Here is a 12,980-nt window from a genome sequence, read left to right as displayed (position 1 = left end):
TACACAAATAACTCATTAATATATGCACATATGGGCATGCATTTTGGGGTAGAGAGAGAGACTTCTTTATTAGAGGGCTCTGTAATTAGTATATGTATCTTTTCTTCTTTCTCCAAGTGAGTTCTTCCTCTCATAATTCTTATACTATATATTTATTAAGAAAAAAATAAAAAATAAAAACAACAGTATGGTATAAAACTGATGAATAAAATTTTTCTATTAAGCAATTCGATGTAGCCCTCTGTTGCCGTAACAAACTAGTAATGGTGCCATTATAAAGCAAACCCACATCCATTACCTGAGTTGAGAATCCAGAATTTAAATAAACGACTAGTTTTGTCAATATGATAAAAATCATGAAAGGATGGCCAGAAGAATCCTAAGAAGGTTCATGGTCATGAATGAGACGGCGGTGATAATATCTCTAAAAAGTTTGTTTTAAGAAATTCCAGAAGTTAAACAACAACAACAACAACAACAACAATAATAATAATAATAATAATAATAATAATAATAATAATAATAATAATAATAATAATAATCATCCAAGTGACATTTTACAGACTAATTGCAAGATGATACATTGAGGCTGTAATTTTTTTTTTTTTTTAAATAAGAAACCCCACATGATTGATTAGACATAAACTAAAACACTATAATAGACCGACTCCTAATATCAAATCTCCATATAAAATATAATAAATAATTTAATTTTTTTAAATTTTAAAACAAAATTAATATTAAAAAAATTATATTATAATAATATTTTATTTATTATTATTCAAAACATCTAATCTCATCACATTTAAAATGTATAACTAAACAGAGGGTCTCGAAAATTATTCTGATTGGTGGCCAGAGTAATAAAAATTATGTTTGATGGCAATCATCACAGACCACGGTTTGTCGGGGTAGTTGCCTAAGCAGAAGTTAGAAAACCTTCGATACAAATCGGGTGCAAGTGTGCTGGATAAAAAATGTTACTTGTATTTACAAATTTTACTTACGTAACCGCACGTATTGACGTGTTAGGTTAATACGTTGAAAATTTTGAAATTTAAAATTTAAAATTTATATATTACACTTATTTTTTATTGCTTTCATTCTGTTAAGCGGAATTAGAATTTAAATTTAAAAAAAAAACAGGTAGAATGAATTTTGCACATAAAATTATAAGAACATATAGTACCATTCCTATGACATTTGGAGGCCAGACCCAATATTGAATCTAATTGAAGTTAACTTCACAATAAAATCTCTTGGACGATAAAATATTTATTTAAAAAAGAGTAGATCACTATCTTGGACTGTTTATTTTCTTTAATTCGAAATGGATTAATGAACGTGCTGTTTTCAACTAGAATAGAACCCATGATAAACCAAGGGTGGATGCTACAAGCCTCTCACTAGCACGTGCTGTAAATGTCTAAACCCACACGTTATGATCATTGCACAGAATAATGCAGGAAAATCACCAAAGCAACAACTTCTAAATTCATAACATTGCTGTGACATAAATTCATTTATAAAATTTTTCACTGACAACTTTTTTAAAAGGGCAACACGATACACATGCACTTCCACGAGTCCCCACAGGTGACCCCCACATCCCTTACCCTTCACGTTTACAGCTTTAACTGGCGTGCCTCAGTTTTATACACACCTCAAATCTTCTGACACTTAGGCCAATTTCTACGACGTTTACACTCTCACATTCCTTTCCAACCAAACTGTCCCCATTTCTGCATCTTCCATCAACAAATAACAACTTCAACCATAGATTAGGTTGGATTGCCCGCCTTTTCTTTTCAAGAATTTCAAGTAAATAGATTCCCAAATTGATACGACGTCTTTATCTAATATGTTAGCATTGCTTACAACAAAAATTACGACCACAATCTCCTCCTTCGTGAACCGTTCCGTTCCACCAAATAATATCTATCTGAACAAGTTAAATTAAATAGTCAACAACTACCGCTCTTCTTGTTAGAAGAGGGCTTAAATTATGATTAAATAATATTTCTACCGTAACCGCAGACTACTTCAAATCCGACGGCTAACTAACACTATTCGAGGGATCCTCATCAACGGCTACGGATTCTTTGCTCTGCTCACATAAATCTCGCCCACGGATTCTCCTCACCGACTCCATCATCGCCGAAGAAGATGCCGCACCGCCGTCAACCTGAACCGCCCGATCCTTCCATGGCCTCAATGAAGTCGCCTCGCCGTCGCCGTCACCCGCCTGAGCCGTCAATGCCGCATCGTTCCCCCGTTTATATGAACAAAGGCAGAGATCGTCCTGCTATATTAACAAAAACGTAAATCCTAACCGTTCATTCGAATCTCGATTACCAAACATTACAAAACGTAAAGAATCAGCCAAGGCGAGACATATATAGAAATATAACAGAGGAGACACACACCATAACCCGAGGGTTTCGAAGATCTGAACCATTCTCACGCATTCGCTTTAAGGAAAGCGTTGTGACCGACACTTCTTCGCTACTCGAAGAGCTGGTAGCAGGCGGAGGCAGTGTCGTAGACAGTGGCACCACTTGATTATCAGCTTCCTCCTCCACTTCCTCCTCCTCATCACTTTCATCATCAAAGTCATTATCATTGAAAATATTATCAACCTCATTATCATCGTTGTCTTGTAGGAGATCAACATCGTTGCCTTTGTCGCTTTGTTGTTGTTCTTTTTTGTTTCCAGTTCCACGGAAGCAGCTCTCGCACACGGAGACCGTGTGGCCAAGCTTGGATCCGGATGCTTTCCAAGGGGTTTGGGAATGGCACGAGTGGCAGAGGAGGGTCCTAGAGTGGCGAGCCACGAGGAAGTTGGCTCCGTGGACCTTGGCGTCGCAGTTCCAGCACAGGCTCGCCTGGTCCGACTCGCAGTAGGTCCGAGCCGGGACCTTGCAGAGCTCGCAGTTCTTCATCTCTTCCCTCCAGAAAAGTTTCGATTCGGTCTCTGTATTTTCTCTCCGCTCTCTCACCCTTTCTAGGGAATTTCCTCCCTCTACTTTCTCTCTCCTCACCGATGGATGCGTGAGAGGAAGCGAAGAGAATAGAAAAGGGCAAGTCGCAGTCTTTACAGTAACCAACCCCTATGTTTCTCTTAAATTACGAAAATACCTGGACTAGAACTACATTGGAAATAAGGGTATGATCGGGAATTTAAAAGTGAAAGCGAGATGCTCGAGACGAAGATGGGGTATCGGGCGAGAAAACGATGATTCACACCGTTCCAAGGGTGTGGTGTGCCATGGTGCCAGGTGTTGGCTCCTGAGGGAACAACAGGCTCCTTCGGTTTGGCTTCCTGGTTCGTGCAGCGATATTTCTCTTGGCTCGACTCAGAGTCTACATGGCAGTTAGATGGCAGAGATTCTGATTCGCTTACGTGGCAGGATTTGGTTCAACAACTGAAACCATGTGGGCTGCACCGATTTGAGGGCCCCCCTTGAATATTTTATCTCTCCCCTGTTGTCGATGGCGATTTCGTGAATCATTCCACTCAGGCGTTCCTGGCTGCTGGTTCGATTCTTTCTGAACCTCCAAAATGAGTATTTCTATATGGAAAAATCCTGCAAACCGGTCGGGCTTACTAAGGGCAAATAACAGCCCACCAATAATACAATGACACGTAGCCTTTCTATCATAATAATATTATCATGCACTACATCAAATTGGAAATCCCTTTCTCGTTTCCCAACCCCCTCTCCATGAAAGATGAAACCCACCTCTCCAGGAATCGCACGACCCACTCTAGTCTCTCGCAGCCTTCGCACCCACTCTCAGTAGGGAACCCCCCTTTCGCACGGTTGCCTTCGCCCTCCGTCTCCACCCACTTCATCTATCTCCCCTTCATCTCCAGTGACCCACTCCGTCTAACGCCCCTTCATCTCTTCCGATTTCCGCATCTTCATCTTCTTACTCTGCTTTCCGCTTGAACCAAATCAGTTGAAGATTTATCGTGACAGTATCCACTAGAAGGCATCACTGCAGCTGTAAGAGAATGGCAGCCTCTTCACTGTAACTATACATGCATGTGTGTGCACGATTCTATTTTCTTTCACCTTTCTTTACTGTAGAATCCATTCTAATTCTCCCTCAAGAAGACAATTAACAATTGGACTACGACATCCAATCGATGTATGTACCTGGCAATCCGACACTAAATCCATTTCTTTTTGCATGTACGCCCCCAAAACAATAAAATAAACTCCTGATCATCAACACCAAGTATATTAAAACAATTCAAACATCGAGAAAGAAGAAATTTTACTCAAACTGGTGCAAACGAAACAAGAAATTGATCGCGCAACATTTACTAGTCAAATTCCAGACCATGAAATTGGGAAAAGTATACATCAAATTCAAAATATTAATAACGGTAATAATGAACACAATAAAATAAAATGATCACTTGAAACAATAAAACCTTAGATGTACATGTAGAAAATGTAGAGAACGAGTTTACGTAATTACACCAAGTCCATGAGACGAGTGAATTAGAGAATCGTTCACTAAGTTAAGGGTTGCAGGAAATTTCACTGCAAAGCAATAGCACCATCAGTACTGACGGAGAAATGGGTGTTGTTGCCTTTTCGGCCGTTCATATGCATCACAACAATTATGGGTGGAGGATTTTAATGGAGGAGAAATGGGTCTTGTGCCATGGAGTATATAAAGGAGAATTAAGAAAATTAGAGAGGATTATTCGCGAGAGAGAAGGGTGCACGTAGGAGGCATTCGGAAGGGGGGAGAAGAAGATGAGAGAGAGGGGGAGAGAGAGAGAGAGAGAGAGAGAGAGAGAGAGAGAGAGAGAGAGAGAGAGAGAGAGAGAGAGAGAGAGAAAGAAAGAGTGGAGTGCGGTTTAGAGTAGATATATTGTCTATTCCATGTGCACGAGTGTAGATTTAATTTAGTGTGATTTCTGATGTGGCAGCTTGTAAGTGGGAGGCTGTTATTTTACGAATAGCAGACCGACCGCTTGGAAGCAGTTCTCTTCTATATGTCCTCTTACACGGCACACCTAACAAGTAATGTGGAATATCTCTTTTTTTTTTTTTTTTTTTTTTTTTTTTTTTTTTTTTTCTAATTATTTATATTTTTTGTTACTGAAACGTGCGTTCTGGTGTTATTTGGCAAATGTTCTCCATCCCCCATTCGAAAGCTTCTCCCGCCCCTGCCTCTCAACATCTTCTCCAGCCCACCCTCCTTTCGGCACACGCTAGCATCCTTCATATGTGCTCCACCATGTCAGTGTATTCCTCTATGTTCTCTTTGAATCTCCGAAGAAAGCTTTGTCATCACCGATGATCTGTTCAAAGCATTCTTGTGAGGGAAAAAGGGCCCCAGACCTAACGATTCGACCCAGAACCTCCTGGTAACCTCAAATCAAAGTATATGAGGAAATCAATTGCAGCCTAGGGTAGGGGCCTGACTAACAGCACGTATGGGGACCCTGGAAGAGGAAGGACATGGCCTACCCCAATAACTCCCTCTGTCTCACAAAAGGGTCCCCAATTCAAGGCCTCGTAGCCGATCAAGAGGCTCATTATGAGCCCGGACCACCCTAGGCCACATCAGGGAGTTAGGATGTAACAGCAGGTACACGGACAAGAGACCATGAGTATGCTGGCAACAATACATGCCTAGTCATGGGCATCCTAGCCAGAGACATGTCGCATTTCAAGCGTATCAGGAAATACGAACATGTGATAGCGCACCTCTAGGACGACCCGAACTTGGCATGGCGCTGCACTGTAGCAGCAGAGGTGTGGTAGGTATGACCCGAACATGACCTGGCACCCCACGATCTCTCTCAATAACAGATCCCAAGTTAGGTATAAATACCCTAGGGATCCACGAGAAGGGGTCGATTCTCTTTTCACTTCAATATTTCATTCACTTGAGAACTTTCAACTGACTTTAATATCGGAAGATTCACAGGCTCCACTGGAGTCCACTCTTTGCTCTTTTTACAGTCCCTCACGTGTGGGTCCTATGGAGCTGCTCAGACCGTGAAACATGATAGCAACATTGGTGTCATATCTTTTTCTTTTTCCTAATAGTGTGTACTTCGCATGCCGGTAGCGACACGGTCCCAAGTTGCTTAGAGAGAAGAGAGTAGGAGCAACGTGACGCAGGCAAGGTTGGCAGAGATGGAGGAGACAATATGGAAGCTCATCGAGGAGATGGGAACACTACGCCAAGAGAATGTAGCCCTGTGGCGAACTAAAGAGGAGCTGGTGGGGGGAGATGAATCTAGCGGTAATGATTAAGACCAAAGAATAACGCAGTAGTTGTAGCACAGTTTTGGGGTGTCGATTCCACAGAGGGACAAATTAAAAGAATAGTAGAAGGGACAAAAAAACTAAAAACTTAAGCAAACTAAAATCAAAGTAGCAATGTATGATAAATCCTTTCTGAAAAGAAATAAATTGAAGAGCCAAAATGTAATAATGAAAGGGTTTGACCAAAATTAATAGCAATGAAGTATCAGGAATCTCTTACTTGAACTTGATAATTCTATCCATATCAGATTCATTAGATAATTAATTAGAGATCGTAGCACTAGACTCTTTAATCAGAAAATATATCTTTATAACCAATTTGTTCAAATGTAATTTTTGAAAACCACTATTCTTTTGAAAGCATGGATTGCTATCCTATTAGATTTAGATTCAAAGACGACAATATACTTAATAGCAATATTGCACTAGAGAATCACACTAATAAGATCAATAACCAGATCATAAACACCTCAATAATCCTATAGAGAAAGCAAGACTGAATTTATGAAAAGTATTGGTTGTAAAATTATCCAAATGCAAGGAAGACTAATAAGAGATGATAAACAAGAAATGTATCAATAAGAAGGTTTATTACATGAATCTAATAGAATTGAAATCATCGTCATTCAAGCAAGTTTATCCCTAAGCTCACCAAGGAATTAACTCCACATTCAAAAGAAGAAGAATTCTTTTTCTAGAAGATAAATTTCTTTAAATCTTAGCAACCTCTATCCCCAAAAACCAGAAGGACCACCTTTTTTTTTTTTTTTTTTTTTTTTTTTCTGCCTTTGGCTCTCTATTTTCCTCTTTTTCATATGCTATCCCTAATATGGAAAGAAAATTGCTTGCAAACTCGGTAGGTAATATTCTAGATTTCCACGTGCATATTTCGAGCCCTTTTTCACTTAGTAAATGGTAGAATTAGAAAATGAATCCCATCGAGTTAGCTTTCTAACACATCTTGAATCGCCTTAATCGAATATCAATAGTGTAAGATATGACTATAATACTAACAGATACTCAGAGAAGCTGCAAGTTCTAAATATTTTTCATTAATTGGTCTTTCCTTCCTTGTTTATGACTCGAATTTCTTGGATTTTGGATATATGAAATTCTCCTTTGATTGTTCTCTTCTTCCTTATTAGCCAGACTTCAGCTCAATCCTTTTTAAAGTCATTACTGCAATAAAATCATTATACACTAAATCAAGACTTGGGTATTATGAAATTAAAGTTTAATTTGAAAAAACATAATCAAAATGCCTAAATAACACATATAATCTAACAATTAAACTCATAAAAGTAATGTTTAGAATACACTTTCGTGCACTAATCAAGTTACGAACACATCGATTCGCGGCATGACCAGGCAAGTGCAGCGACGGATGAGGAAAGGGGCTGGATGCACCTCTAGCTACAAGAATTGCATGACAAGCACGGGAAAATAGCCAAATAGGTAATTGCACCTGATTACACCCAAAGAATAACGCGGTAGTTGTAACACAACTTTGGGTATCGATTACACAGGGAGACAATTTAAAAGAATAGCAGAATGAACAAAGAAACTGAAGAAAATATTAAATAAGTAATGGAGAACAAAGATTAATTTTAATTATAAATTAAAGTGAAGCAAAGTGATTAACGAAAAAAATACTCAAATTTGACTAACAGTAGAGTGTCGGGAGTCCCTTGTACAAATCTGGTATTTTAATTATTCTTAATTCATTGGATAACTCAATTAGGAACTCAATTCCCGAAATTTCCAATTGAAAGATATAGATTTATAAACTAAAATTAAATCAAATGTAACCCTTTGAAAAATCATTCACCACCTTTAAAATACGTAAATTACAATCTCTGTTGAGAAAATTCAACGACGACAATATACTCAGGGAGCGATATTGCAGCGAAAAACTAAGTCAATATAGATAAATAATTGATTCAAATATAATCAATGAAATAATTCATTCAATAGAAAAAGTATGATTGAATCCATAAACATAATAAATTCTATAATTATTCAGAAAAAAACATCAACGATAAATTGATAATGATAAAACAAAAGAGTTTTAGCAATTGAAAATCAAATACATGAATTAAAAATAAATTAGAAATACCATCTAATGTGCAAGTTCATTCCCAACCCTACTTGAAATTTAGTTACCCATAAATATAATAGATAACAAAAATCTCCAGAAAAAACTAAAGCAAACGGCGGCCATGGAAGTAATTTTTTCTTCTCCTCAAATCTACCTCTTGTGCCTCTCTTCCCCCCCTATTTCATACTAATGATATGCTTATATAGGGTAGGAAAGAAATCCTAATGTCTTCATAATTTTCGCATAAAAAAATCGCATAAATTTTAGGACTTATCGTGGAAGCCACGTACGTGTTTCAGGAGTTTGAATTTGGAAATCCTTATTAGAGACAAATATATAGACCTTTAAAATAGATTTCTAATTCATTAAGAATCGTATCAATCCGATATGTGAGTAAAAAGTTATAGTCAAAAGACTAAAGTGTATCCAGACTGTTTCCTAGCAAATTTCAGATTTGGACTTCTTGTGGTTTGCTTTTGTGATTATTTTTTCTTTTTATTTTCTTCCAAAATACTCTCAAACCCCATGAATCTCCTCCTTTGAATTTGACTGGGTTTGACTTACTCTTTTATAAATTCTGAAATTAAACATAAAAAACTGTTTAGGAGTATTGTAACGTAAATAGAAATTTAATTTAAGAATACACATTAATTCTTATGATTTCTATTCACATTTTAGCATTTTAATCTAATAATAGGGTATTTAGAGTGTACTTTCATACACTTATCACACCCCCAACTTACTCATTGCTAGTCCTTATCAATTTTCATGTCAAAACAATGAAAGAGACCAAAGAAAATCACACATAACAGCCATCAAGTCACACTTTCCATATTCACATATCAAAATAATCTAAGGAATCCAATAAACCATCAAGATCAATTCACCTATAGCAATCCACAGAGTGTGTATGTATTCTCCAAGCCATAATCATCTTACCACTAACCTTGACACATGCAACATCAAGAACGTCTCAAGCAAAATGTTCAACTCAATAACTCATGGGTATAATAGTGTTTCATGTAAGGACTCTCTCTATGGAGTTGACAATAGATGTACAAACACTCTCATGAAAAATTAGGCAATTATGTACAAGCAATAAGCAAACATTGATCTTATGATAGGAATACTAACAAATGAGACTTTTACCAGTCTTTCCAACAGTTTACTTAGGATCAGAATGGTCAATATAAAAAGTTGCAAAGTGGCTTGGGTTTGGAGCTATATGAAAAAAAAAAAAGATGAAAAGGGATCCAAAAACTTCCAATTACATACAAAGGAAATTTTATTAAATATTTCAATAGACCACACTTCTCACTTGATGTACTCTCCAACTTTTCAGATCATCAAATAATAATGATTTTCCTTCTTCTTCCTCTTCTCTTTTTTTTTTCAACAATTTGATGGACAAACACATGCCACTTTGGTATTTTTTCCATTTCTACCAACCTTTTCAACTTTTTTTTTTTCGGAGCTCACTCAGTTGAACACTTTGCAACTTGTACTCTTCTCTTCTTCTTTTCTTTTTTCTGTCTTCTCCTTCTCTTTTTTTTTTTTTTTGTTTTTTTGTCTTCTTCTTCTTCTTTTTTTAATTGAAAATGATAAAATAAAAGAAATAAAATGCAAATTCCACACCTAGTATACACTTAGAAATAAAAATGGTAGAAAAATTAATATATAGGTTATACTCCAATGTGGAGAGGTATGGATGATATGGGCATATGAAAAGAAAAGGAAATCTGTGTTTATTGGCTCAAAATTGGCTAATAGGGGTCTATGATGGAAAATGGTTAGCTTGAAGACTCAAACATTGATCCTAAGTTAACCTTCGTCATATCCCTAGTATATCCACAATCTTACCTCAAACCAGGTAATGATATTCTCAAAAGAAGTGTCCAATTCAACAGATCAATAAACGTTTATCACAATTTACTGCATTTGTATGCTCTCAATCCTCTCCAAACTCATATAAATACTTAAGCAAAAGAGTTCTCTAGTTACATGTGTCAAACCACCATCTTACTACAAAACTTGGATGAGTGCATTAAGGGTTTTGTGAATACTTTAGCAAAAATGATTATGGTGGGTTTGGTGAATTCACGAAGATGGCTATAAATGAAAATAAGTACACATATGAAAATGGTGAACGTGTGATGCAAAAAATTGACACATAAAAATATGTCAGAGAGTTCTAACAAGCATTTTAAATACTGAATTTGCAACACCACCCCCAACTTAAATAAAACATTGTCCTTAATGTTTAAGAATCAAAATTGAATGAGGAGTAATTAAAAATAGAAGAATACACCTGATGAGTGACAAGGGTAGCTAGCTAAGCACCAAAGATGGTAACCTGAAATGATGAAATGAAACTATTCTGCAAACAAAAACAAAGAAAATAACAGCAAACAAAAAGGAAAAGAAAGAAAATAAGAGGAAACAAAAATAAAACAAAACAAACGAAACAAATAAAGCAAAACATACCTGCATGGTGTGGTCAAGGTTGATAGATCAGATCCACAAGTGGAATGCCTTTCACTTCTGGAACTTGCCTATCAATTAATACTTTAAGGTGTTGACTATTTACTTTATAAATCCGATCATCATCCTTAGGATCCTTTATTTCTACCGCCCCGTTTTCAAAAATATTTTTACTACAAAGGGGGCCAATCCACCTAAACTGAAGTTTTCTTTGATGCTTGTGAAGTCCAAAATCATATAAGTATACTTGATCATTAGGCTCAAACCTCTTCGTAAGAATATTTTTATCATGAAATGCATTCATTTTAACCTTATAGATTTTTAACTTAGGCAAAGGTTTTCATTTAACTATTCTTGCTCCCATACTTATAGGAATCTGTCTTTCATTTTTCTTAGGCAATTTCTCAAATTTCGGTTGCCATGCCTGTGTGCCATAATCCTTGTATATGAGTGTGTCAATTATGTACGTTTGGTGGCACTCGTCATTTGTTGGCTGTTTCTCAATATGGAAAATGTTGACATCTATGGTTATGTTTCCAAAAGCTTCATCAACCCATTCCTGCAATTTATAAGTGCATTAACCATAGTAAGGAAAGTTCTACCTAATATGAGAGGAACCATAGAGTTAGACTCAACAACTGATTGAGTATCTAAAATTAAGAAATCAACAGGATAATAAAATTTGTCAATTTGGATCAAAACATCCTCAACTATCCCTCTCGGTTTCTTAACTGAATGATTAGCCAACTAAAGCACAATAGAAGTAGGCTTAATTTCCCCCAAACCAAGCTGCAAATAAATGGAATAAGGCATTAAATTAACACTAGCTCCTAAATCTAGCAAGGCATATCTAAACTCATGATTCCCAATACTACATGCAATCTTTGGACAACCAGGATCCTTATACTTAGGAGGAATTTGCTGCTCAATTAGAGCACTAACTTGCTTTGTCAGAAATGCTGTCTTTTTAACATGGTGCTTCCTCTTAACTGTACACAAATCTTTAAAAACTTTTGTATAAGTAGGAACTTGTTTAATAACATGCAAAAGAGGAAACTTAATTTTTACCTGCGTGAGGTTCTCCAAGATTTCACTACTAGAATCCAAAGTTCGCATACTAGATTTTAAAGCTTGAGGAAATAGTACCTTAACTGAGCTCTTGATTACCTCGGCTTCCTTGAGCAACTCGGTACTATCATTGCTTTGTTCCTCTTCGACATCCTCTGGCTTATTAGTTGTTGGGATGTGTAAGGACTTACCACTTCTTGTCACAATGACATTGACTTCTTTCAAATTTCCTTGTGCCATATGCTGACATTGGGGTGTAGATTGAGGTTGAGAAGGGAACTTGCCATACTCATTCACTTTCAAGGAGCTCATCATCTTGGATATATAACTCTCGATCTCTTTGTTTTCTTGAACAACCTGCATAATTAAAGATTCAAACTTTTAGTTAGCCTTACCCTGTGCCTCAATAAAAGCATGCAAGTGTCTTCTAAAGGACTCCTAGAAGATAAATGTGCATGATATGGTGCAGGATATAATCTAGGGTGTTGTGCAGGCTACTGGTTTTCAGACTTCCAGCTAAAATTGGGGTGATTGCGCCAACTCGGATTATAAGCATCAGAGAAAGGTATAAAAGGCTTATTGTATATACCTAAGGCATTACATTATTCCTCATACATCCCTCTTATCTCAGCAAATGTGGACACTCCTGGGCAAGATGATCTATCCCGCCACACACAAAACATAGTCCAAAAGACTTTGCATGATTAGCCACGTGTGTTGGCTTTAAGTCTTTATTTTTCAACACCTCTAGCTCTCTAGTGAGCATCTCATCTTTAGCCTTGAAGTTATCATCTTCCCTGAGATGGTAAATTCCACCACCATTTAGGTTTCCTATAGGTCGTGACCTATTTGTGCTCTCAGTAGCACTAGTCCTAGTCCAAGTGTGAGCTTTTTCAGCAAGCTCATTGAGGTATTCTATGGCCTCATCAAGATTTTTCTGTAAGAACTCACCATTTCATATCATCTCCACAAATTGAAGCTCTCTAGGTGTAAGTCCCTTATAAAAATAACTCACGAAACGCCAATTCTCA

General features: G+C 36.9%; 1 protein-coding gene across 2 annotated transcripts; it reads right to left on the bottom strand.

Annotated features, from left to right (window-relative positions):
* Positions 1-1,828: 1,828 nt before the first annotated feature.
* LOC122306134 (zinc finger protein CONSTANS-LIKE 4-like) lies at positions 1,829-3,085 on the bottom strand. 2 transcript variants are annotated; one of them, XM_043118547.1, is made up of 2 exons: positions 2,427-3,085; positions 1,829-2,302 (listed from the first exon to the last, which is right to left on the bottom strand). In XM_043118547.1, the coding sequence occupies exons 1-2, from the start codon at positions 2,940-2,942 to the stop codon at positions 2,057-2,059; spliced, it is 762 nt and encodes a 253-aa protein (XP_042974481.1). In that variant the 5' UTR covers positions 2,943-3,085; the 3' UTR covers positions 1,829-2,056. The 2 variants fall into 2 exon arrangements, with proteins under 2 accessions (XP_042974481.1, XP_042974480.1); XM_043118546.1 differs by having other exon boundaries at positions 1,829-2,305; positions 2,427-3,083.
* Between the last annotated feature and the right edge of the window lie 9,895 nt (positions 3,086-12,980).

The sequence above is a fragment of the Carya illinoinensis genome, chromosome 4 (assembly GCF_018687715.1).
Source record: "Carya illinoinensis cultivar Pawnee chromosome 4, C.illinoinensisPawnee_v1, whole genome shotgun sequence".
Taxonomy (NCBI): Eukaryota; Viridiplantae; Streptophyta; class Magnoliopsida; order Fagales; family Juglandaceae; genus Carya; species Carya illinoinensis.
This window is presented reverse-complemented; position numbering and strand designations above follow the sequence as displayed.